This window comes from Sciurus vulgaris (assembly GCF_902686455.1).
Source record: "Sciurus vulgaris genome assembly, chromosome: 8".
Classification (NCBI taxonomy): domain Eukaryota; kingdom Metazoa; phylum Chordata; class Mammalia; order Rodentia; family Sciuridae; genus Sciurus; species Sciurus vulgaris.
In genome coordinates, this window is record NC_136468.1 from 23,225,397 (window position 1) to 23,252,233 (window position 26,837).

At 37.5% G+C, this 26,837-nt stretch overlaps 1 protein-coding gene and 2 long non-coding RNA genes across 10 annotated transcripts in view; 2 read left to right on the forward strand and 1 right to left on the reverse strand.

Moving 5' to 3' along the window:
• LOC306667537 overlaps positions 1–10,993 on the forward strand; it is a 146,278-nt gene extending 135,285 nt beyond the window's left edge. Inside the window, exon 2 of the long non-coding RNA XR_013765595.1 lies at positions 9,422–10,993. This is a non-coding gene — a long non-coding RNA (uncharacterized lncRNA). The remainder of the gene's footprint in view (positions 1–9,421) is intronic.
• The window catches only part of MKLN1 (muskelin 1), a 322,083-nt gene that overhangs the window by 145,774 nt on the left and 149,472 nt on the right, over positions 1–26,837 (reverse strand). The window contains exon 1 of one of the 5 annotated variants that reach the window (XM_079150172.1): positions 17,545–17,696. The exons of 3 other annotated variants lie outside the window; for them this stretch is intronic. In XM_079150172.1, the coding sequence (XP_079006298.1) occupies positions 17,545–17,642 (98 nt within the window). In that variant the 5' untranslated portion in view covers positions 17,643–17,696. Of the gene's footprint in view, positions 1–17,544; positions 17,697–26,837 lie in introns of those variants that run through there. One more of the 5 variants, XM_079150176.1, reaches the window with a different exon arrangement.
• Positions 17,744–26,837, forward strand: part of LOC306667526 — a 37,314-nt gene continuing 28,220 nt past the window's right edge. For 2 of the 4 annotated variants that reach the window (XR_013765582.1, XR_013765583.1), the window contains exon 1: positions 17,744–18,725. This is a non-coding gene — a long non-coding RNA (uncharacterized lncRNA). The remainder of the gene's footprint in view (positions 18,726–26,837) is intronic. The other 2 variants (XR_013765584.1, XR_013765585.1) reach the window with 2 other exon arrangements.

Below are 26,837 nucleotides of genomic sequence, written 5' to 3' on the forward strand. Positions count from 1 at the left end.
TATTTATTTCAGGTATGCAAGGCTGGCTCAGCATTCCAAAAACAATGAATACAATGCATACCATCAATAGTTAAAGAAAAAAAGTTATACAGTAGATACAGAAAAGGCATTTCACAAAATCCAACATCCATTCATAATTAAAAATCCAAGATAACTGATAATAAAGGAGATCTTCCTTAAATTGATTTTAAAAAACTTCACATAACACCTACAGCTAACATTACACTTAATGTAGAAAACTAGATGCTTCACCCTAATGCTGGGAAAACATCACTCGATTATTCAGCATCATACCAGAAGTACTATCTAAATTAACAATAAAATTTTAAAAAGAAAAAAAATATATATGTGTTTATATATTTTAAGAAATATATGAGATTTATATATGCATATATATATAAAAACTGCAACTAGTAAGTAATTATAGCAAGGTTGTAGCACTTAAGGTTAATGTAGAAGGGGCTGCAGTTGTGGCTCAGCGGTAGACTGCTTGACTAGCATGTGTGAGGCACTGGGTTCAATACTCAGCACCACATAAAAACAAATGAAACAAAGATATTTAAAAAATTGAATTCTAGTTTAAAAAAAGATTAATGTACAAAAGTCAATTGATTTTTTATATACAATGAATAACTGGACTTTCAAACAACACATATTAGTAATTGAAAGATACAGTACTTAAATACAAACATAGTAAAATATGCATAAGATTAATATGAGAAAAACTTCAATCACCAATGAAAGAAATCAAAGAAAATATAAATGAATAAAGTGACAGTCCATGTCCGTAGATAGATTCATTATTTTTAAGACATCAGCTCCTCCCAACTTGATCTAATACATTCAATCCAATCACAAACAAATCCCAACAAGTTATATTATGGATATTGACAAACAGATTGTAAAGTTTATATGAAAAACAAAAAACCCAGTATAGCCAAAAAATACTGAAGCACTAAGTTGAAGGACTGACATCATCCACCTCCAAGACAACTAAAAGTTACTACAGAGACCAAGACAACACAGTAGTAACAAAAGAATAACTACACAGACCAAATAGATTCAAATACAGGCTCCAGAAATAGATCTAAACAAATACTATTAACTAAAAAGCAAAGGCAATTTGATGAAGACAGAATTTTCAACAAATGGTGCTAAATCAGCTATCCACCTAGAAAAAAAAGAGACCTTATACCTTTTATAAGAATCAATTTAAATGCATATTAGAAGTGTAAAACACGAAAGTATAAAACTTCTAGAAAACAACATATAAATATAGTTTATGTGTAAATATAGATAATTTGGGCTAGGTAATGATCTCTGAGATATAACATCAAAAGTATAATCTATGAAAGCAAAAAAAAAATGGTTAGTTTAGACTTTGTTCAAATTAAAAACTTGTGCTCTGCAGAAGACACTCTTACAAGAATGAAAAGATAACCCAAAGATATGGAAAGGAAATATTTGCGAAAGACATAGCAATAAGAAAACAACACAATGAGCAAAAGATGTAAACAGCACTTCACCTAAGAAGTGGAAAATGAACATGAAAAGATGATCAACATTATATACTATTAACACAGCAATCTATCAGAATGGTTGGGGGTGGGGGGCAGAGGCAGTACCAAGTACTAGCAAGACAACAGTAACTCTCATTCACTGCTGCAGGGAATGCAAAATGGAACAGCCACTTTGTACCACTGGCCTTACTGACAGGGATAGGGGAAAAAAAAAAAAAAAAAGTACTGATCTAAGTGACTCTACAAATGAAATGGAGTTTGCAAAACTAAAGACAAGAGGATGTGCATAAGACCATTGTTCTGGGGTGGATAAAAGTGGTGTCCTACAAAGTACAGACGACAAATTTTAACAATGCTGTGCACATATACTGCAATTAATAAATGAAGTAAAAGTCTAACAAATAGTCAAGTTTTTCATGTACAGATTAGAAGGGTGAAGAGCCTAGAATTACCCATGTGGTAAGAGAAAAAAGTAGGAGACCTTATTTCACTCTTAATTGAATATAACCAGCAGTATACATGGTCACATACACAAATATTTATAGATAGATTTATAGTTAGGATTCTAACATATTTCTTTGCTCTGCCAGCTGAAAGGGACTGAAAGAAACAACATCCCAAAAGTAGTACACCTAACACGGTTTCTGATGCTTTTCTCCAATAAAAGGAACCAGTTTCCATAGAGAAATGGGGGTAGGGAAATAACAAGATGAACCTGGAGCATCTTCTGGTAAGAAAAATTAAAGAAGTGATGAAAGAAAAGAAGGAAGGGTGTAGCCAAAGATGAAACAAGTAAAGCAACAAAATAATTAGAACAGTATTGACTATAACTTAAAGTATAAAATAAGTACTAATGAATCCAAAATGATACAAATAAATGACATAATTAAATTAATTATTTGATAATTAAATTAGTATTAATAAATTAATGATTAAATAAATTAATATGGTTTCATCATTTTCATGGCTGAAAAATATTCCACTATGTAAATATATATCACTTGTTTTTATCCATTCATCTGTAAATGAACATCTTGGTTGATTCCATATCTTGGCTCTTGTGAACAGTGATTCATGGGTATGAAATAGCACTTTGATCTAATGACTTCATTTCGTTTGGATGTATACCCAGTAATGGAATTGATGAATCATATGGTAGTTCTAGTTCCAGTTTTCTGAAGAATCTTCATTCTGTTTTCCATAATAGCTATGCTAATTTACATTCCACCAACAATATATATATGAGTTCCCCTTTCCCTGTATCCTAGGCAATGAATTCTTACACAAAAAACAGACGCACAGGGCTGGGGATATAGCTCAGTTGGTACAGTGCTTGCCACCTATGCACAAGGCCCTGGGTTCAATCCCCAGCACCAACCCCCCCCCAAAAAAAAAGACCCATAAGAGCAAAAACTGGACTTCAGCAAAATTGAAAGCTTGCTCTGAGAAAGTCTGTTACAAGGGTATAAAGGAAAGCTACAAACTAAGAACATGTTTGCAAACTACATATCCAGTAAAAGACATCTAGAATATATGAAGAATTCACAATACTCAACAATTAAAAAAACAAAGCAGGCAATTCAATTAGGAAACAGACAAGACAAGAACAGACATTTCACTAAGGATACACAGATAGCAAATAAATACACAAAAAGACGGGCAACTTCATTCATCATTCAGAAAAATCCAAATAAAAACCATAATCAGATATCACTACACATCTAACAAAATATCAAAATAAAGAAACAATTATGACACAACAATTCAGAGAAAATGGATCATTTATATATTGTTGGTGGGACTATAAAATAATATAGCCATTCTAGGAAAGAGTATGGCAGTTTCTTACAAAACTAACCACTTGCCATACAACCCCAAAACTAGACTCTTTGGACATTTACCCCAGAGAAATGAAAACTGATGTTCAAGCAAAAAACTGTACGATGTTTAGAGCATCTTCATTTCTAATAACCCCAAATTGGAAAAAAATCTATATGCCCTTTAACTGGTAAATGATTAAACAAACTATGGATACATAAGTAGTTGATTGCATTTGCAAAAGATAACAATGGAAGAATGGACCAAAAGCTAATAAACTGACTACCCATATTAGACGGGATGAAAAATCTTAAAATGACAGAGATGCAAGCTGTATAGTTTAAAATTTGAAATCAAATTAATGTTTTTCACAATATAAAAGCAGAGACAACAAATGAACCCCTAAAAATTGAAAACAAATGAACTTAACTGCAAATCAAGTTAGTGAAATAACCCACAAAAATTATTTTAAAGTTTTATTTCATTTGACCTTAAAAACAGTATTTTTAGGGCTGGGGCTGTAGCTCAGCAGTAGAGCGCTTGCCTAGCCCATGTGAGGCACTGGGTTACATCCTCAGCACCACATAAAAACAAATAAATAAAAGTTAAATTCTTTAAAAAACAAAAAAGAACATTTTTACCATCCTTGGTGCACTACCTGATTTTTCCTGACTCTCATAAACCATGAGATAACAAATGCTTACTGTTTTAAGCTGCTAAATTTGCTGTGATTTGTTGCGGAGCAAGAGATAATTAACATGATGTTATCTTGATGTTATCTTAAATACTTAAGTATTTAGGAATGAAATAATATAACTTACGTTTACTTTAAAATACACCAAAAGAAAGAAAAGAGGTAGGTATAGATAAAGTTTGAGAAAAAATAGGACATTAATGGCCTAGCAAATAGCAGACCACTGAAGTATCTGTTTACCATATAAAGCAAAACTCAAGTCAGCTTATTATCACCAAGCACTTGAAAATATTTGCTCCTATAGCAATTATCTCTATGGACTCAAAGTTCCTTGGGAACACAAACCTATGTACACATTCCACACAAATAATAAGAGCAACCACTGGGAAAAGACAATGACAACAAAATAAACATTCCTAAACAGAAGGAAGAAGATGATGATAGAAAACTCTTACTTGCCAAATACCAAACTACGAAGCTAACTAAGATGGCTTTCTGTCTTTAAAAAAAAAAAAAAGTCTGCTAAAACATTTGTATAAAAATATTCCTCATTTACTGAATAGCTCAGAAGGCTTTTAAATTATCGATCTTTTCCGAAATTAAATGACTGGGCTTTGGAATATAATTCAAAACTAAAAACTAACCCTCTCCACCTAAAGCAAAGATTATTACATTTGGACACGATCTAGGAAAGGTTTACTGCTTAGAACATACATTCTTCAAACCTCAGACAAAATAATAAATATACACAGAGGGATTATACAAATTTAAAAGATCAAATTCTACAAGCACCCCCAAAAGCTACATTTATAGGTAAATAAATTTACTGAAGTAACTACTATCATCTTCTGATTTCATCAAGCTCTCAAAATATCTTTGCTGGCAACAATTAGTTTAATGAGTTATTTTATGTGTGTGTCACATGCACATGCACCTGATGGGGGAGTATATCTGCCTTTTAAAAATATTCTGTAATATCAACTCTGTGGTATCCTGTGCCAAAAAAGACTATAAAGTCCCTCATTTTGTATTGGAACAAAGAAAAAGCTAAATGACTGATTTAAAATTACCAATTAATTGATAGTAGAACTGGGATGAAAGCCCAAATCCTCTGTCCTTGTCCAGTGTTTCCTCTATACTACGCTGTCTCATGTTTTTTTTTAAACCAGATAGAACTTTTTCTCCAGTACAATGCAGTTAATTAATGATAAAATTAAGTTATATTAAAAAAAAAGTTATATTAATGATAAAAGGTCAAACCAATATTAACTAATCCAAAGATGAAAAACGTAACAGGAAACTATGACCAAGACCACAAGTCCTACAGTACTTTTTCTGAAAAGTAGAGTATTTATCACACTTTGTTCCTCAGAGACACTCCAGGGGACCTACAAACATGCTAAAACTGTTAACTATTCTTAAATCTATTAAAAAGTTCAAAACTATTATATATAAAGTATTAACCACAATAGACACCATCCTCCATAAAAACTTGTTTACCTGATTTTGTACTAGTCTTAAAATTTTCTCAAACATCTCTCTAATTTTTTCTTAATGTGCCAATGAATAATAATATGGCTATTGTCATATGCTGATCTTTGAATAATTCAGTTCTGTAGATGTAAAATTCACAAATAAATACACAACTAGAATATATTCAATTAGTGGTTACGCAAGGCTGCTTGATTTTCTGGGGCTCAGAAAATGATGTCCCAAAGACTGACGCTCTGACAAGCTGAGAGGTCTTGGATCTACTTCAGACCCCTTCACCTTCCCTTATTTTTCCCCCTCCCAGTACAAGGAGAGGCTCTCTACAATGTTCCTCTAACAACCCGACCAGGATCTGCCAAAGAACAACACATCTGCCTTACTGAAATTACATTAATACAAAAGATTAAACTCTAATAATAGGAAAAAAGCCTGAAGTCTATCAACATATCTGAACTGACTTCTGTAACATACCATTGTCTTCTGTTTTGGTCCCATGGAGAATCATTTACAATCCACTGTCTGTTCTGCAAGTCCAATGGACTTTGTTCTCCAAACCCATGGAGTTCCCTCACCCGCCCAAATAATTTACTACACCCCTAAAATTGTCTACATTCTCCATCCTCCCCTATAAAAGTGGAGTATATAAGTTTCTGAATAATGTTAAGCCACTGGGTAATCACACTCCTATGATTTTCCCCCAGGCTGATTTTTTCCCCTTTTGCACATTAAAAAATTTAAATGCTTCTTCTCCTATTTTTATCTGTATACTGTCAAGTTTATTCCAGCAAACTTTCAGAGGGCATAAGGGAAATTCCCTTTAGTCCCTATGTTTTTATGTTCTCCTTATAGATTATTGAGAAGTATGATATATGGCAAGTCACATTATAGTTCATTGAATATAAATCTGGAGTACTTTTCTATTTGAATTAATAATATATAATGTGAGTTTACTAATAACTTTGAAATCAAGTATATTACAGGTGATAACCAACTTTCTGGAAACTCACATTTAAGTATCTTTTTTTTCTTTTGCGGTGCTGGGGATTTGAACCCAGGGCCTTGTGCTCTACCAACTGAGCTATATCCCCAGCCTACATTTAAGTATCTTAAGTGAGCCTTTCCTTTGTTAAATTTAGTTTGACAAACCAATAGTTTATGCTACTGTACTATAATGGTCCCATATGCCGATCAACATTATCAGTTTCCAAAGCACTGCCATCTTTACTTCACTGTCCTTTTTTGCAATTTGTAAAAAAAATCTGTGTATGTGTGTGTGCATGCATGCTAGAGATTGAACCCAGGGTTGCTTCACCACTAAGCTACATCCACAGTCCTTTTTATTTTTTATTTTCTCACTAAGTTGCTTAGGGTCTTGCTAAGTTGCTGTGGCTGGCCTTGAATTTAAAATCCTCCTGCATCAGCCTCCTGCGTAGCTGGGATTATAGGTGTGTGCCACTGTACCCAGCACAATTTATAAAATATTTTATTGCATTGTCCCTAATATTTTATAAGAAATGAATGGGAAATAAAAATATGAAAGCTTAATAACAATATTAATCAAATTAAAATAATAATGGGCATCAAATGGTTCAAAAGAAGAAAACTACACACTTAAGTAACCAGTTTAAATTAAATGCTGAAAAAACAGCTTTAAAAATCACATTAAAAGCTAATTATGGATTTATTATGGATTTATTGACGCTCACAACTAAATTCACCCTTCTTGAAAATGGATTTGGGCCTAAAAGTATTTTCCCTTTGCCAGGTGGCACAATGTTATGCTTTGTCAATAGAGGGGTCAGGAGAGTCATACCAGGAAGTAAAAAACATTTTTTTGTTTCTTAATTCAAGTATGCTTGTCCTGCAGACTCCTGTAGCAACACGGGTTTTCCACGGTTCTGGGCTCCTACTCTGCAGGTTTTTCTACTCTATGCCCAGCTCCTTTGCTTGAGTAGTTTCTGTAGCATCAGGTTTCTACATCACAGCACACACTAATTGTGAGTATTTTTACATTGTTTCTTGACATTCAGCAGGTCTTTTCAAATAAATGAACTGAAGTGTTCTTGACCTCAGAGAAACTTTCCTCCATCTTTTGCCTCCCTTTTTTCTTTTTCTGATCTCTTTCTAGACCTACTATTAGAAGGTGCAGAGGTACTACATTTGGTTATGTAGGCTGTACTCTGCAGAAGACAATCCCACTGGAAAGTGAAAGATAAAATCCAGCTATGTCTCACTCATCAAGTCCTGCATCCAGATCAAAAAGCATTACCCCTACAGACATTGGTGGCCAAACTGTAATCCCAGGAAACTCAGGAGATCGAGGCAGGAAGATTGCAAGTTCCAGGTCAGTCTCAGGAACTTTGCGAGATCCTGTCTCAAAATAAAAATAAATAAATAAATAAAAAGGGCTGGGGATGTAACTCCTGAATTCAATCCCCAATATCAAATAATAAAAGTAAAAAGCATCATCTACTCATTAAGTCAGGTACTCTGAAGATAAGGTGATCAAAGTCAGCCTCCACTTTCTCTAAATTTTCTTCTTGTTCTAGATCTCTCCCTGTGTATGCATATAAGTACAGGAAAAATGTATATGTCTGTGTGTATATAAAACTATTTTAAAAATATCATTTTCATGGAGTCTTCTAGTATTTGGGGCCTAGGAATCAGGATTTTTAGAGGATTCCCAAGTACTATGAACATTTAAACAAGATTGAAATGTACTGCTCTTAATGGCTGCAAGCTTTTTGTTCAAGTACTCCCTAATTAATTTTGAAAATCTGTTCACATCTTCATTTTTAAACTGCAAAAAGCATTTTGCATAGCTTATAATAACTGCAAAGATTGTAACTAATTTCCAGTTTACTCTATATATTATCATTTTTAATAAAGATGTTGTATTTGTTCTCTTAAAGTCTATCAATAGAATAAAAATATATTCATCTGCTTTTTAAAATAGGGTCTTCTATAATAGTCAATTTTTTTTATTATTTGTTAACCCTTAAACTTATCCCACAGAATGTCACCAAATGTACTATACTTTGATGTTGGAGTCTTATTTTTCACTCTCTACGATTTATCTGGAGAAAACAAAAAGGTGTAAATTAAGATTAAAACTTTTTGATTATGAGATGCTAAACAAAAAAAAAACTTCACCTGGATACTACTATCAATATCATAAGCATACAGTTAACCAAAATAATATAAATACATTAAAAAATTTGAGAAATAATGATTAAATATACAGTAAAATAGTAGTAGAAATGATTCTCCAAGAAATGGGTAGGCCTTTTTTATTTAAAATAAGTATTTCATATTCACATATATATACATATATATATATACACACTCATACATACAAATATACATATGGATAAATAACACTGCTGGAATAAAATCTCTTTTTATAGATAAAAAATGAAATATTTGCTCATATAAACCAATGCACAGAAATAGTTTCTGTTCATACTGTTATTAATTTTACCACCTTCTGAATTACATGCTAAAAGTTGCATAATAAGCTGTCATTAAAAAATACTTTTCAGGCTGGAGCTGTGGCTCAGTGGTAAAGCACTCGCCTTGTACACGTGAGGCCCTGGGTTTGATCCTCAGCACTGCATAAAAATAAAATAAGGTATTGTGACCACTTACAACTAAGAAAAAAAATATACATATAAAGAATTTTTAAAAATACTTTTCTACTAAATGACAAGTTAATTCCTCCATTAATTTCTTTTTAAAAAGGAACTGAGAACTACCCATTCTTTCTTTTTTTCTTTTTCTTTTTTTTTCTTGATACTTGGGATTGAATTCAGGGGTGCTTTACCACTGAGCAACATCATCAGTTTTTTTCTGTTTTTTATTTAGAGACAGGCTCTCACTAAGTTGCTGAAGGTCCAAGATGCTAAGGCTGGCCTTGAATTTGCAATCCTCCTATCTCAGCCTCCTGAATTGCTGGGATTACATAAACTACCAAACCACTATGCATGGCCCTATTCTGTATTTGTAAGCACTAAGTAATGATAATACTACTGGTGAGTGGATCACACTTTTGAGTAGCAAGAACCTAAGCATTAAAAAAAAAAAAAAAAAAGTAGGCATAGCCAAATTCTCAGATCAATTTTAATATCCAATACACAAGAATAATAAAACTCAGGAAACTGAATGCCTTAATGTACTCCCAGGCATAAGCAAGTCCCAATTTGAAGATGCTAAAAATGAGTTACTAAAAACTGAAATTATCAGGTTTTAAGAATATTTAAAATTTTAAATTCTAAGCCAAAGAGACATTTTATTCACATTATTTTTCTACTTAAAATCCTTTGATAGCTCCCCACTTTCCAAAAAATAAATTAAAACTCACTAACAGGAGATATAAGATCCTTTGTAATTTGTGTTTATAACCAAGCAAAGAATTCATTCCAATGCACACAATCTCTATTTTTCTTGTTTGAATATAAATTTTATTTGCTAAAATGAAATAATATTTAAAATTTTGAGCGATATCAAAAGAAAAGGCAATTAGAAAATAAAAACTGGACTGTAGGTATAGTTCAGCAAATACAGCACTTGCCTAGCATGCACAAGGCCCTGGATTCAATCACCAGTATCACAAAAAATAAAAGAATGAATGAGCCCGCCATGATGGTACACGCCTATAATCCCAGTGGTTCGGGAGGCTGAGGCAGGAGGATCACTTAGCTAGGCCCTAAGCCACTCAGCAAGACCCTATTTCTAATAAAATACAAAAAAGGGCGGGGGAAAGAGAGACAGAGAGAAGTGGGGGGAATTAGATCTGTACACAAAAGAAGGCACAGCTCATTTATCTCTTAACAAGTCTCCCCTCAAGCTCTACTCAACAGAAGCACCAGCCTCTGAACTTCACTTCTACATTCTGTAGTTTTTATTACTTTTATCATTCTGAACTTTACCTTTGTTTGCTTACACTGAACCATTATATGTACAAGTAGTTAATAACCAGAAATTCTCTCTCTCCTACCTTTAAATAGGCGTAGCTATTCCCTGGAGTCAGTTGGCACCCCATAATTTCCTTATGGTAAAGATAGCCAGAAATTTGAAAAACCATAATTGCAACTCAAATAAGACAGCGTATCAATAAAAACAAATTAAAAAACAAAGTCTGCCAGACATGGCAGGTTGTTGAAAATGAAGATTTCAACAGAAACAGAAGACCTAGGATATATGAATTTTGAATCACCCAAAATTCTAAGCTCTGGAAGAAACTAAAATTTATTTTTAGTTCTTTAAAAATCTACGCCTCAGCAAGGCATGGTGGCACATGACTATAATTCAGTCACTTAGGAAGCTGAGGGAAAAAAGACTGCAAGTTCAAGGCCAGTCTGTGCCTTAGTAAGACTCCATCTAAAAATCAAACTAAAAAGGGCCAAAGATATAGCTCAGTGGTAGAGCACCCCGGGGTTCAATCCTCAGGACCAAACAAACAAAAAAAGAATCTATGTTTCAGAGCTTATAAACAAGTGTGATCCCTTCCAAAAGTATCACCTATTCAATATTTCACACGGAAACAAACAATATAGATTTCAGGGAAAAAAAACACATCAACTAACTTCTCCAACATAAACTGCTTAGCAAAGTATGTGTACATGTATGTATGTACTATTAAGTATGTACATTGATAGGTAGGGACAGATACCCTCAAAAATGAAGATATGAAGTCAATCCATAAATTTGTATATATGAATAACAAAACAAAACAAAAAAGGAACATAAAGAACAGAAACATGAAAACCATGAATAATTTATAGTATACATTTAAAAATTACTAATTACTTTCTACTTTGAAATTGTCCAACATATGTCTCTGTCTCAAAACCAAAATTATATTTTAAAAAGTAAAGTAATCAAAAATGGTGCATTAATTCATTCACTTATTTACCTAAAAAATTTAAAGCTTGAACTACAATGATGGGGAGTAGATTCCATACTCCCCATGAAATTTGTGGTCTAGTTGGGGGATAGCTATTAAGCAAGTAACTATACAAATATATGCATAATTGCAAATTACACGAAATGAAATATCAGGTACATGTTGCTAAGAAAGCATTTAATATCTAGATGTAGAGGAATAGGTATCAGACTCATTGGAGAAGAGAAACCAGACAGGATTTCCTGAAAAAGTGCCGTTTTGGCTGATAAGAATAAGCAGGAGTTAGATTTCATAGCTGTTCTAATGGACCTACTTCAATCAAAGGGGAAAAGGGAAGAAAGAGGACAATGAGAAAAAGGGGAAAGGAGACATATGCAAGGTTGTTGAAAGTAAGGTCTCTGTACATAAAATAACTTCTTTAACAAATAGACAGGTGGCACTGACTATGCTAAATATCAGACATTGATAATAATTAGCCATACTAAAGGAAGAAAAGGCTACTTTATTTAAATACTAACATTTACATGCCAAAAAAAAAAAAAAAGACAACTCAATTATCTTCCTTCTAAATGTATACCTTCACATAAATAGAGTACTCCCACCACAAAAGTTCTAATAAAGATATAGGTTAATATAAAAATCATATTACAAGGAAGGGAAAATACTATGAACTTATGGGAAAGATTAAAATCTCAATTTCTAGCCTTATAAGTAAGTTTCAAAAGAGATTTGCAGGTCACCAGCCAAACCAAAAATAAGATCTTATTTTAACTCTTAGACAATTAGTAACTGCTTATTGCTTAAAAACTGCTAACAAAGGGTTATATCCCATAATTTTTCCCATCAAGTGTCAACAAATAGTTCAGATGTCAAAATGCAAGATGAAGAAAAACTGAGTAAGAACCCAAATAAATTCAGTGTTCAAGTCCTACATTATTATATTAACATAACTATGAGCAACTTATAGATTTACAAGACATTTATAACTATGAGCAACTTATAGATTTACAAGACACTTTCTATTCCAAAAGAACTAAATATGGAAAGAATTCTGCTTTTTGAGTATACCTAACCAACAGTTCCTTCTAGAAATAGAAAAGCTGTAAGGTATCAGAGAGTTCCTGAGGCAGCTAAGACTTAAGGTGTCAAATGATCGAGGTTTTCCCTGTCAGGTCACTCCAACTATTTACTGGCACAGGACAATGGGCTGAGAAACTAGGAAAGAACAGCCACTAGCGGATAGAGAAGTCAGCAAGCTTTTGGCAATTTCGTAGTGGTACAGGTACAAAACTTGATAGTTAGGTATTGCCATGATACCCGTGACATCTTGAGGGGTCAAGGTCCCACAATGAAGGAATGCACAGAGGAACAAATCTGACACTGTACAAATTCCTTGAGGCATCTGCCAATGTTCAAACCACACAGATAAAGAGGCTAAAAAAGTCAGCAGAAAGTAACTAAAAGGGAACAAGGTTTTGAGACTCTCATGCTGCTGAAAAGAAAAAAGCTAGAGAAGCCCTATAAACACCCAGTCTTTCAAATGGGAGTACTGGATGACTACCCCATCAAGGCAAACTAGAGACAAGTTTAGTAAGGCCAAAAGCCCCACCGATGTCAGCTCATTTCTTGACTACTAAAGTGATCTACTCTCTCTGCCTGCCAGAAGATGGGCAAATCCTATCTGCAGAATATATCATTAAAGATACATAATTTACCACTGTAATTTATAATTGTATCTAAAATTATCGACATAATGCCACTACATCAAAAGTTTCCAACTAATCATTATAGTAAATTATTGCCTGGCATAACAGACACAAAACCAAAAGAAAAAAAGATGATGAAAATAGGTCTATAGGTTGTCCAGACACTAGAGTCTTCAGACAGACTTTAAAGTGATTTGATTAATATGTTCATGAAAGATGGTCACATAGAGGTTTTTTTGGGGGGTTGAATATACCTTTATTATTTCAGAACACTACCTTAAGCAATTCTACAGAAAATGAGATTAGAGTATCTACAGATACAAACACATTCAAGGCTCTCAGTACATGTGCTATTTACAAAGAATCAAATAAAAATTAAAGAACTAAAAAATACTAAATTGGAATCAAGAAACAATAGAGTTGAAAGTAGGTTGGACCAGTTTGAATAGAGAATCAGTGAACTAAAACACAGGCAAGTAAAACCTATCCAAAATGGAATAAGGAAAGAAAAAAATTATAGAAAAAACCGTAAGAGGCATATAGGACATGACAAAGTATAATACTGATTTAACTGGGAGTCCAGAGTAAAGGAGAAAAAGAATAGAACAGAAATAATTTTATGCAATGTCAAATTTTTTTCAAAAGTGATGAGAGTTATACCACTGATTCCAAGAGGTGCCAAAAACCCCAAAAAGAGTAAACAGAAAACCATTCATAGGTATATCATCATAAAGCTTAAGCTAAAACCCAAAGACAGAGAAAGTCTTAAAGGCAATTGCACAATCAAGTCAAATTACCCTCCAAGAAGCAACAATAAGCCTAAGAGCTAATTTCCTAACAAAAAAATTTCCCTCCTGTGTCTGTCTGTCTGTTTCTGACTCTCTCACTCACAGACACACACACACACACAGGATTGAACCCAGGGTCTGAATATCTTGAACATAAGTGGCAAGTGCTCCACCACAGAGCTGCGTCCCCACACAAAATTTTTTTGAGGGGGTTTATGGGGATTGAACCCAGGGGTACTCTATCACTGAGTTACATCCCCAGCCCTCTTTATTTTGAGATAGGGTCTCACTAAATTAACCAGGCTGGCCTTCAAACTTGTGATCCTCCTGCCTTAGCCTCTTGAGTAGATGGAATTACAGATATGTACCACCATGCTTGGCTTGCACAAGAATTTTTTAAGAGAAATATCTTCCCAAAGTGCACTGATGTTAAAAGCTATTACTTATCAAAAAAGGAAGGAAGGAAGGAAAGGAAGGAAAGGAAGGAAGGAAGGAAGGCCTCCATATTAAGAGATTTTTATACTGCTGGACTTCTCAGAACCTTATCTGACCACAAAACCCCTTAACAAGCAACAATCTCAGAAACTAGCCATTCACAAAATATATACTGGGAAATCATGTGATATATAATTCTATGACTTATCATTTAAATAAATGTACAGTTTTTAATTCCCAAATTTGGTACAAATTTCAGAAAAAAAGGTAAAATATAGGCAAACTCTTTCAGGCATACTGAAAAATGAAGGCTGTTTCATTACTTTCAAAGTACAAGTGTACTACCTATAACTAAATAAGCTTTAACATTTTTAAGGTCCAAATAAGTCTAAAGTTAAAATAGGAAATGTTTGTTCTTTCTGCCTTTGGGAGAAGGAAGGAAATTCTAAGTCCTGATAAAAGAAATAGAGATTGGAATTTTTTTCATGACTTTAGAACTAAAATGCAAGTGGTTTCAATACAAGAATTCTTTCAAATATCTGATTTCACTACCTTTGTGCAGAAGCAGTAAATAGTTAAGATCATTGACTATAATGCCACACTGCCTAGTTCATATCCTGGTTCCACTGAGATATATAACCTTGGACAAGTTTTAGCCTCTCCATGCCTGTTTCCTCATCAGGAAAATGGAGATTCCTCTTACGACTGCTGTAGGATCAAATGAGTTAAAATACTTGAGATGATCACAGCATATTAAAAGCACATTTATAAGTGTTTACCATTCTTGACATTGTCCTATTATTGTCACCCTCAAAAGCCTAGATTTGTTGAAAAAAAAGTTTGCTACTTTGTGAACAATTTCAACAAATGACTATCCCTAAAATGAAACCTATTTAGGAAGATCCTTAAGATGACTTCCAATGCCTGTAAAGATACAGCAACCATCCTTAGAGGGAATTTTAGTGCAATGGAAAGTAAATTCCTTTCTTACGCTTCTTGTCATATAAAGTATACCATCCTTACTTTCTAATAGAAGTTCAGAACCAAGAGTTTACAATTTAGGCATGGCACACACCAAACCATCAGACAGAAAATTCTCAAATTCAAGATCCATAATACTCAACTATACCCTTCAAAGAAAAAAAGTTAATTACTCTTCAACTGTAACAGGGTTTTTTTCAGTTAAATAGTTTAGTGCTTTAAAATAAAAACTACACTGCATCTATCAACAGAATATAATCAAGATTAAATAAAATACAGTACATGAAAATATTGTCAAGTAATATGGATATATTAAGTACTATTTCTATTAATATATGTGAGAAAATTATACCAATGGGTTCTTCCAATTTCAAACAGTTGCCTCCTAACTCCAACACTAGTTTCTGTATACTTCAAATCAGAAGCTAGAATAATAAGGCACAAGTTAGATTAAAGTTACCATCCACCAAAGAATTTGCTGCCTAAAATGTACTTTTTCTAAAAATGTCTACATAACAGATATCAGAAGTTATCTGTTATGTAGACATTTTTAGAAAAAAAGTTATGTTTAGAAAAGAAGTTATCTGTTCTGAGACTAGAAGTTTAAGGGAATGAGATCCTAGAAATATCCTAACTCTAGACCAGAAAAATCTATCTTTACAGGTATTAGATTAAACAACGCCACCCCAATTCCCAAATGTCTGTGATCCTAACTTGCATATAGAAAATGCTGATGTAAAGAACAAGTTAGTCCAAAAAATCAGAGGTCAAGTACCTACGGACACATTTCAACTTCAGCTGAGAGTTAAGAGTGTTTACCTGGCTCAGCCTCAAACTGAAATCTGGGTTCCAGCATCAATCAGGGACACTGCCATGCAGCAACAATCAATAGGTAACACAGGTCAGATAAGACCACAGGTCACTTGGCATCTTTTACTGAGGCAGATCCTACTGAATGTCTAACTGCCAACTGTTGAGAGGAGGACCAGTTGTCAGTCAAGAAAGTTACATTCTTCTAGGGACAACTTCCTTTTAAGATTCTTGACCGATTTGATTAGAGAAATCAAACTAAGGGATATATGAAGAATTTTTGAACTATAAGTAGAAAACTGTATGCTTCACAGATCCAGTCCTTTTTTTTTTTTTTTTTTTTTTTTTTTTAGTAACATGTTATTAATTACTTGTTTTGTTCACAAAACCATCTCTGGGCATGTGAGGTGATGGGCCATGGGATATCACCAGCACTTTTCTTCAAGATGTGCACAGATCCTAAGTCGTACTAGGCCAGTTCATCTATCTGCATGTAGAAGTGGAGTTAGATCTGCTCTTCTCAAAGATAAGCTAAACCCAGAATTGGTTACAGAAAAGAAGACATCTGCTACAGAAAATTTTATGGTAGTGATGCACTGGATGTCGTTTTTAACACCTAAATCAGGGCTCCAGACCAAGTCGCTGTTGTAAGTCAAATTCATTAAAGTCCTAGTGCCAGACTTCTATGTTTACATTTGAATTCCTGGGCTGAGAAACTGCTGTCGGTACACATCCGTCTTCTAATGAGCCGTAATATAATGGAATTCTTCTGTACTGTCCCTCCTCCCCACTCCCTATCTTTTTCAGAACTTCCAGCCAAAAGACAGACCCTCTGGCCAGTCCTACAACTTCTCCCCGGCTTGCGAGGGCTCGGATTCCACAACTTCTCCGACTCCCGCGACTTCTACCACTTCTCCTGGGCTAATCACTTCGAATGACCCTCAGGAACTCCTCGAGTCTACTCTTCGTCCCGGCAGCAAACGACCGCACGGTCCCGGGCCGCCGGCCCCGGACGACCCCGCGCGTCCGCCGCAGTCTGCCCGCGGGCCGGCCCCCGGGAGCCCCGAGTCCTGCCCCCGCCCCGGGCCGCGGCCCCAAGACCTCGGCAGCCTCGACCCCCGATCCCGGGCGCGGCGCCGAGCTCCCGCGTCCCCTGCGCCTGACCCGGACCGCCACACGCAGGGCCGCCACCCCGAGCTCGTTCCCCGGACCCTGGTCTCTTCCAGGGCCGCGGCGGGCAGCGCTTTCGGCGGCTGGACTGAGATTCCGAAGGCCGCGCGTCCCCCTCACAGGCCCCGCCTGGGCCTCTCGCCTTTGCTACCCTCCATTGCACCCCCGGCTCAGCCATGCGTACGCCCACGAGCGGGGCAGCACCAGCCCAGGGCCTGGCACTTACTCGGGAAGATAGGTGGAGGAGAAGGAGCTCCACTTGTGTAGCGCGTAGGGCAGAAGCCGGCACTCGGGCGCCGCAGCAACAGCCCCGCCAGCCGCCATCTTGTCAGCACCGTAGCGGCCGCCACCGACCGCCGGCCGCGCCGGGAGGAGGGGCGGGGGCGGGGCCTGCTCTTAAAGGGGCCGCGGCCCGCATTGCTGCCCCTGACACTCAGGGCCTGGGCGCGCAGGCCCGCTGTCGCTTCCTAAGGTTTCCCACGCTCCCGGCGCGTCGATGGCTAACCGAAGCTGGATCTGGGGTGTGAGCCCTTGCGGGGCTCTTCGGTAACAGGAGTGAAGCAAAGGACTTTTCTTACAAGCAGAGGTAAAGACAAAGCCAAGAATATTATAAAAAGAAATTGTAGTCATAAACCAATAAAGTAAAACGGGAAGACCAGTTTGGAAAAGGGATGCCCTCGCGACTTTGGAAATGACGGCTCTAGCCAGTTTATAACTCCCTTAAGGAAACAGCACTGAAGAGAATCGGAGTGCAGTGACTTAGGTCTTATATCTGTTTCCTTTTGGAGTTATCCTGAAGGGCGTGCGAAGGCCTGTCTTTGTCACCGTGTTCCCGGGTAGATGCAGATAGGAGGTAATGCTAGTACACCCTTGTAATCCGTTTTCAGCTTGTGATGCCCTTCACCATAAACATTTCTTTTGAGCCCTCTCCTATTAATCTTGTGGCATTGGTTTGCTCAGGAATGACGCTCACCCACAGACCAGAAAAATCTTAGTGTTGGAAAGCTGTGTCATCATTTTCCCATTTGGTAAATCTGCATACTTTTAATTCGGAGAGAATTTTAGCCCAAAAGTTCAGAGGCCGAAAAGTTCAAGAAAGAGACCATGTCTTCATAAAGGGAATCACAGCCCTTCTTCTCTGAAAACCATATGGACAGCACCCCAACTTCCAAACAGAAAAGGAACACTTGGTCTAAATATTTGGCAACTTTATATAATGCTCCCATCAAGTACCTGTGTGTCAGGGTTAGGCGTATTTATTCCTTGGCTTAGCCACTACAGTCATCAAAGTCTGTGTCACTCATTGTCTCAGAGGTTGGACTCCTGACAACCTGGATGGTTATGTATCATCATCTCCACCTGACGGATGCAGAAACCCACGCAAAGATTTCTCTCATGAATATCCAGGTGAGTCAATAATTTTATTATTTCTGTTGTGATCATTAACCTGTCCAAACTCCCTCTAGTCCTTTTCTATAGGGAGAATATTTAATAGAGGTCTCCATTAGGATGCCCAGATCACGAATGTCAAATAGAAAGGTCATATGTATAATAACCTTTACTGTTTTTCCAATTGCTGAGGCTGGCCTCAAACTTGCAATTCTCCTGTCATATCCTCCCAAGTAGCTGGGATTACAAGCATGCATCACCGGCACGTATATTAACTTTTGATAGTATATGTGCTCTGTGTGTTGCACGGTGTTGGAAACTTCATTAATCCTTGAGGGACTTTAATTAGGGAACTGCCTGAGAGACAGTGGAAGAGAGCCAGAGGAGGTTAATGCCAGAGATGATCTGTGGTTATCTTTAGAGAGAAGAAATACTATAAAGTGGATGAGATTAAGATGGAACTTACTCCATTTAATTTGGGACCCAAATTTTGATAATGCTACCTCTTACCTTAACATTAGGAAGTAAACTCATTATTTTCCATGATATTGAGCAATCTTTTTAAAATCTTTAAATCTCTAAAATCTTTAATCTTTAAGTCTCTTCTTTCTCCTTAGCACTCTACTCAAGCAATACTAAACTAGTATGCTATATTGTTGCCTGTGTCTTTGTTCTATATTCTCTCTCCCTCTAGTCCTGGAATATTTCCTACCACTTCACCTAGCTAATTCCTACTCATTAATCAGATTATTTTGTTCTGAAAAATCTATTCTTGATAGGCATGGTGGCACACACCTGTAATCCCAGTGACTAGAGAGGCAGGAGATCTCAAGTTCAAGGCCAGCCTCAGAAAAAGTGAGGTGCTAAGCAACTCAGTGAGACCCTGTCTCTAAATAAAATGCAAAATAGGGCTGGGGATGTGATTCACTGGTCAAGTGCCCCTGAGTTCAATCCCGGTACCCCACCCTCCCCCCAAGAAAAAAATGGCTGAAGATGTTGCTCAGTGGTTAAGGACCCCTGGGTTCAGTCCTGGACCCCCATACCCAAAGAAAAAAATCTTTCCTCATCACTTATTTTGAGGTTAGGTAACATTACCTTACCACACTGAGTTCCCCTTTCTTAGCTTAACAAACATGTTTTAATTTCTTCTTTATTTCTCTTTTTCCCTAAAAGATAACTCTCATGCATATCCTGTTCACAGCTGTATCTTATATCTCTACACATGTAGATGCTCAATAAATATTTATTGAAGAATGAATGAATTGTGCTAAAGGAAAACCTGAATTAGAGACTCATGCATTGCCAAGGGAAAAGAATCCAAGACTTATCAGGCTACAAACGTGTATCCCTGTGGTATGACGGCCATGCACAGTATAAGTACGCAGGACAGTATGTCTTTCCTACAGCATAAATTTCATAAATGGAAAAATATTTAAAGCATTCCTATGTCAGCATGAATCCAGAGAGATATATTGATACTCAACCCCAAAATTGTATAAATGTAAAGAAAATTGAACACTTAAAAAAATTGCAAACTCTGAGCTGGGCACAGTGGCGCATGCCTCTAATCCCAGTGACTCTGGAGGCTGAGGCAGGAGAATCTTGAGTTCAAAGCCAGCCTCAGAAAAAGCAAGGCACTAAGCAACTCAGTGAGACCCTGTCTCTAAATAAAATACAAAATAGGGCTGGGGATGTGGCTCAGTGGTCTTGTGCCCCTGAGTTCAAACCAGGGTACCCCCACCTCCAAATTGCAAACTCCGTAAGAGGCTGCTAGTAGCTGGACCTTGAGACATCTTGAGACTTCCTTGGTACATCTTCTGTCTTCGGAGCCTGATTATAGGTGGTGCAGTGTATGGTGATGACACACAGGGAAGGCCTGGGGACTGAGAGAAGCTGTACAGTCTTCCTAGTTCCCTTGCACTTCAGAGATGGGGACATATTGATAATCTCACAGAGAACATGAGGATCATCAGTGAACCTCATCTTTCAGGGATCAACAGCTGGCATGGTGATCCAATGGCTCTAGTAACCCAGATATCTTATCACCCCCCACAGACCTTCTCAGCATGCTTCTCATATTCAGTATTTCCCAGTGAGAGTAACTGTGTTTGAGTTTTTGCTGTCACCATCTTTTGCTGCAAAAGAGACTTATTGAGAACCTGGGTTGTGCAAGGCCCTGTCCTGGATGCTAGGAAGACTGGGGTAAACAGAAAAGTTCCTTCATGGAGCTTATATTGTGGTGGTGCAACATATACTAAATAAGTCAATTGCTTAATTTTAGTCTGTGCTAAATGCAAAAAAAGGGGGTAAACTGGATAATTTTGATCAGATGGTAAAGGAGAGCTTCTCTAGATGATAATATATGAGGTAGTTGTAGATTTAAAATTTTCACGCAGAGACTGGGACACTGATATTATAACTTATCCAAGGCAACATAGCTGTTCTGGGATAGAACCAGACTCTCTTTGGTTCAAAAGCCCATTCTATTTGTTCATATCACATTTCTTTGTACATGGGAAGAGATTTAGTAAACTATAAAGTCCAAACTATAAAGTACTATTTGGCTATAAGACATTGTCAGATAATTATAATAAAGGCCACCAGAGTTAAAAAGCAAAACACAGACAGCTGAATTTATTTATTTTCAGACAAAGGAATACACCAATTGACTGAAGGCGAAGAGTTGTTTTTCATTGTTAAGGAAGGTATCTCATAATTGTTTTGCTTATTAGTTCACACGCTGCTATGACAAAATACCTGAGGTGGGATAATTTATAAGGAACAGAAATTTATTTCTCACAACTCTGGAAACTCAAAGTTCTGGAGGATGGCAGTTCAAGATCAATATGCCAACAGGTTCAATGTCTGGTGATGATCCAGTCTCTGCTTCCAAGCTGTTGCCTTGTTGCTATGTCCTCTGGAGAGAAGTGCTGTGTTCTCACATGATGGAAGAGATGGAAAGGGAAAAGAGAAGCCTAGCTCGTACCCTCCAGCCCTTTTGTAACAGTGTTCATCCCATTCGTGAGGGCAGAGCCCTGAGAGCCTAATTATCCCCTGAAGACCCCAACTCTTAATACAGTTGCATTGGGAATTGTTTTTTAGAATGCTGGAATAAATCCAGAGCTGTGTATGTGATTGGTTAAAACAAGACCCATAATTCATTAATCAGGAAAGAAAAATTTTCAGACCAAAGGATCTTGCTGTGATTCACCAGGATCATTCAAAGTTCATGGTTTGTTTAACAGCTTTCAGTGTTTGGAACAGATGAAGCACAACACAGCATTCAGTGTGCTGCTGTCAAGCCAAGCTCTGCCATAAATGAAAAAATGTCCCTTTACCATAGTGTTGTTCAGTAGATTAAGAAACTAGTACCCATACATTAGCCGTCGTGCCTCAGTCGTTTATACACTGAGTTGTTTGTAGATCTGGATCTGGAACCCAGATCATTTCATGGTTTCGTTCACTCTCCCCACTGCTTAAGAGAACTCTCAAGCCTTTGCTTTCTCCTCAAGCCTCCACTCCGTCTCCACCACACCCACCCTCACCAGGGCCTCTGCTGTTCACTGTTTAAAACTTCCATACCATACCCATTCTTACAGGCTGCCTAGCCGTTTAAGCTTCCCTCCAAGCTTGGTGAGTCACATGCCATCTTGCATGGTCAAGGCCAGCCCTGTGGTTTGCTTGAGGAGCCCCGTAGGGTGTGGCAGAGAGGGGGACAGCTGCAGGTGCCTCGATACACACCCCCAGGTCTGCTGGAACCTGGTACAGCCTCGAGACCCCACAGCCCCCTGACGCCATCGCCACAAGCCCACCCAATTCTCTCTCTCTTTTTTTTTTTTCCTAATGCACCTGATGGGAAGGAAATTGAGGTCTACATCTGCATTGTTCCTCTTTAAATCCCCTAAGGCTAACACATAGTAGGTACTCAAGAAATCTTTCCTGAATTCTTAGTGTCTCCTGAATTGATTCTTACTTATTTATAATTGTGTTATTAGAAACAAAGGGGTTTGATTAAGGATCATCTGTAAATCAGAAGGTTGAGCAGAATTAAAGGCATGGGGCTATTGATCCAAATCTTTGGTCAGCAAATGAAGAAAATCACAAGGGAGATTGGAAAAGTAAACTTGCCCCATTATAATTCCCACTGACCTTTTCTTGCATGTCAGGAACTTATGTGTATTAATTATCTCAGCCCTTACAACAGCCCCACAAGTAAACCAAGACTCTAGGAGGTTTTGATTCACTAAGCTCATATGTACCCTCTCTTTTGTAAAATTCTCAATTGTGTGCATTCCTAACATCACCTGGGATTCAAGGTTCAGAAAGCCAAGAAAGGAATCTGATATATTCCTAAAACTAACAGTTCTGTCTCAATCTTCTTTCTGTACTCTCCTTCCCACACTAACTCATCACAACTTTGTTACTGTTGTCTGAAATCATTTCTTTTAGCATAGCATCACCAAAAAGAACAAATGAAATGCAAAGAATACCAATGTTTTATTTGCCAAGTAAAGAGATATCCCTTGTACTATCTAGGACCAAGGAATTTCAGCCCTGCCCCAGTAGAGCCTTTGCCCAAGTCACAGGTGAAAATTAGCGTAGCTTCAGGTATGAAGCTAAGGTTTGTCTTCTCCCAGGAGGTGGCAGCAGCAGCAGGCTCAGCCTGTGGAGAAATCAGACTGAATTCATCTGTTTTTCTGTTGGCATCCAAACCTAGAAATGCCTGGTTCCAGAGACCATTTTATCCCTTCTTCGGTTTGCTGAGCTTGGTTGAAGACAGAGCATAGTGAGGGAGCTGGCAGAGATTCCTTTTTATAAGTGCCTATTTTTTTGGTAAACATTTTGGTCTGGGCTATGACCTTGAAGCATGTGTAAAGGAGGATCAGGAAGTCTCTGGCCAGGGGAAAAAAGATTCAAAAAGAAACAAACAGTAATTGAAACACCTATATCCATACTAGCATACATCCAGAGGACACCAGCTCACAGTCTGGTGCCACACACAAAAAATATAGATTCTGACCTCTTCCCAGCTACCAGCCAGCTGACCTTGTCATTGAATCTGTCAGAGCTGCAATATCCTCATCCACCTACCTGTGCCCTGTGAGAATATTAGCATAGGTGATGGGCTGGTGCAATTCCCTCATTCATCCAGTGTGGACCAGTGATCATAAAGCACCTGATAATTCTTCCCCCTCCCCCCAACCCCCAACCCCGTACCAGGACTGAACCCAGGGCACTTAACCACTGAGCCACACTCCGCCCCTTTTTTGTATTTTACTTAGAGTCTCACTAGTTGCTTAAGGCCTTACTGAGTTGCTGAGGCTGGCTTTGAACTCATAATCCTCCTGCCCTCAGCCTCCTGAGTTGTAGACATGCACCACCACACCCAGCAGCACCTGCTAATTCTTAATTTATAAGTTACTGCACCTTTATTAAGTGGGGCTGGGCCTTCATCCTTTCAGAATTTTTAAAATCTCAGACACAACAAAACATTGCTGGTTCCAAGTTAATCCCAGTTGAGCACATATCCTGGTTTGGCACATACTGCCAGCTGCATAGGAGGTGGGCAGAAATCCCAGGAAATGTCTGGACACCACACAGCGATGGATGAACTGTCAACCGCTAGGTGCTGCTTTGCAAATTACCCCATCTAAATGAAGCTAACAAAATGATATTTCGAAAGAGCAATTAACACTGATTCCTAGTGTATTTGAAATTAAAAGCCCTTTGGGGAAGAGTGACATTGGCTCCAAAAAGAGTGTCCCAGCCCTTTGGGTACAAATGTTTAGTGTAAGGAGATTGTTTAGTCAGGACCTTTCTATGCTTTTCTTCCATTGCCACAGCCAGAGGGTCACCTGGTCTTTGTGAAGGATGAGGTGGAACTAGCTCTTCTTTTTCCCCCTACTTTATCCTGCTTGCTCTGACTCACATTGCTTTCTCCAAACTTCCATCTATTAATTCAGTAAACACTTATTGGGCACCTCCCATTTGCCAGGTGCTGGGAATATACCTGGTTATTAAGGATCTTAGTCGAATGGTCAAATACTAAATGAAGTAATATATATTCAGAAGGGGATGACAAAAAACCAAAAAACATAATACTAGTGGTAGTAGTCTTATTTTTGTAAGTCCGCAAGCTGAATATCATATTTCCTAATGACAGCTATCCCTGTAATATCGTAAAATCATCTAGAAGTGATCCCCTAGTCCTACAGGTATTTGCCCCATAGGTCTATAAAGGTAATCTTTTCTTTTGTTTCAAATCAAAGGTGTCATATTAGAATCCTTTCTGGATTTGGAGCTTTGGCTCCCAAAAACCACTGTGAGTGGAAACATGAATATGTTACCTGGCACGAAAGGACCAGGCTAACTGGGGACAGCTTCCTCCTCTACCTGTTCCCTGTGAGACTATTAACACAGGTGATAGGCAGGTTAAATGTCTCGGTGTTACTAAACACAGGGTACTGGAGAGTGACAGAGATAGGAAAGCTTGGTGATAGCAAATTCCAAATGGCTCCACTGGAATGGGGAACCTAGAGGGCAAATCAAAGAGCAAGGGAACAGAGCTGTCCAGGTTAGCAAGAGGTGAACGAGCAAGAGGCAATCAAACAAGCAAAGCAAACCATGTCTCCTGGTTCTCTCACATGCAAGATCACTACGAGGTCAACTGAAATTTGCCATCAAAAAGATACCAGATGCCCTCATAATGTTGGAATCAAGTTAAATCATTTCTCAAATGCAAATTTTTACAGAAGACTTTCTTATCATGTTGATAATTTTTATTTTATTTTCTTCTTGTATGTTTCCAAGTAAGCTCTAAATGATCTCCCATTCACCCCAGTTACACAACCAATTTATAGCAAGGCAGTTACTTAATACATAACACAAAGGTTGAGAACCTCTGACCTTTGACTCAGTTTTATCCAACTTAATATTTGGGTCACTGCATTCGCAGGCCAAACACTAGCCAGCATTATAACAGAATTCTCTGGAGAGCACATTCAGAGTAAAGCCCTGAAGCAACAGTTCTCACCCTTTGCTGTGCATTGGAATCACCCAGAAGTTTTAAAACTCCCACATTACACCCCAAGCCAGTTTCATGTTAGAGGTGGGGCTTAGGCCTTGATGTATTTTTCTGAAGATCCTCAAAATACTTCCATGCACAGCCAAGGTTAAGAACCTTCCTGCTTTAGAATGAACAGGCAGCAATTTGCTAGTTGCTTCTCCCTTCTGGAACTCCTCTTCCATTAGAAATCTCTCCCAAGGAGCCAGCATCAGGAAAGCTGATAGTGGTGGCCAGCATGGACATCCACTTTCAAAGGTGTCCATGTTGACTGTCTTGCCTCATCTACCAGCTCTACAGTGACATAAAGCATTGTGAACAGGAGTTAATCAGTGTTTGAAAGAGAATAATCACCATGCTCCAGAGATCCCACACTGGTCTTCAAAGCAAACAAGTATTTAAAAAAAAAAAAATTCCTCCAAACTTCTCTTGTCTTTCCCTCTCCCCTTCTGCACCCATTTCTCCTCCCCTTTCTCACTCTTCCTACCCAGCTGTCTCCTTCACCTGCTCTGGAGGCTCATCACTGTCATTCTGCCTCTTCTTCTCACTCCTGGTTCATCTTTCACTGCCATCAGGCCTCCCTGTTCTTTCTGTATCTGCCTCATTTTCTTTCTCTCTCAGTTCTCTTCCCACAGCACACACCTTTCTCTCTATTTTATTGTCTTTCCCTTCAGCTCCTTAATTAGCTAGTACAGAAAAAAGGCCTTGGCAGATATTTATAATTATTAAATTAGCTATTTTGTTAATTTTAAAAGCAGATGAGTACTGAAAATATATTTCACTAGCCAAAGGGAAAAAATTGTCCATAGTTAATAATTACAAAATACTAAGCATAATATGTGTGTGTGTGTGTATACATATATATATATTTTTTTTTCTTTTAAAGTACTAGGAATAGAACCCACAGCCTTGCACAGGCTAGGCAAGCACTCTACCCTATAATAATTATTTTTAATAACTTCCCATATTGGCCGTAGGTCACTTTTTTCATGTAGTTTATTGACCCTCAATAGAAAAATGATTCTCTGTTCTCCAATAATTCTGACAGCAGCAGCTGACATCAATGT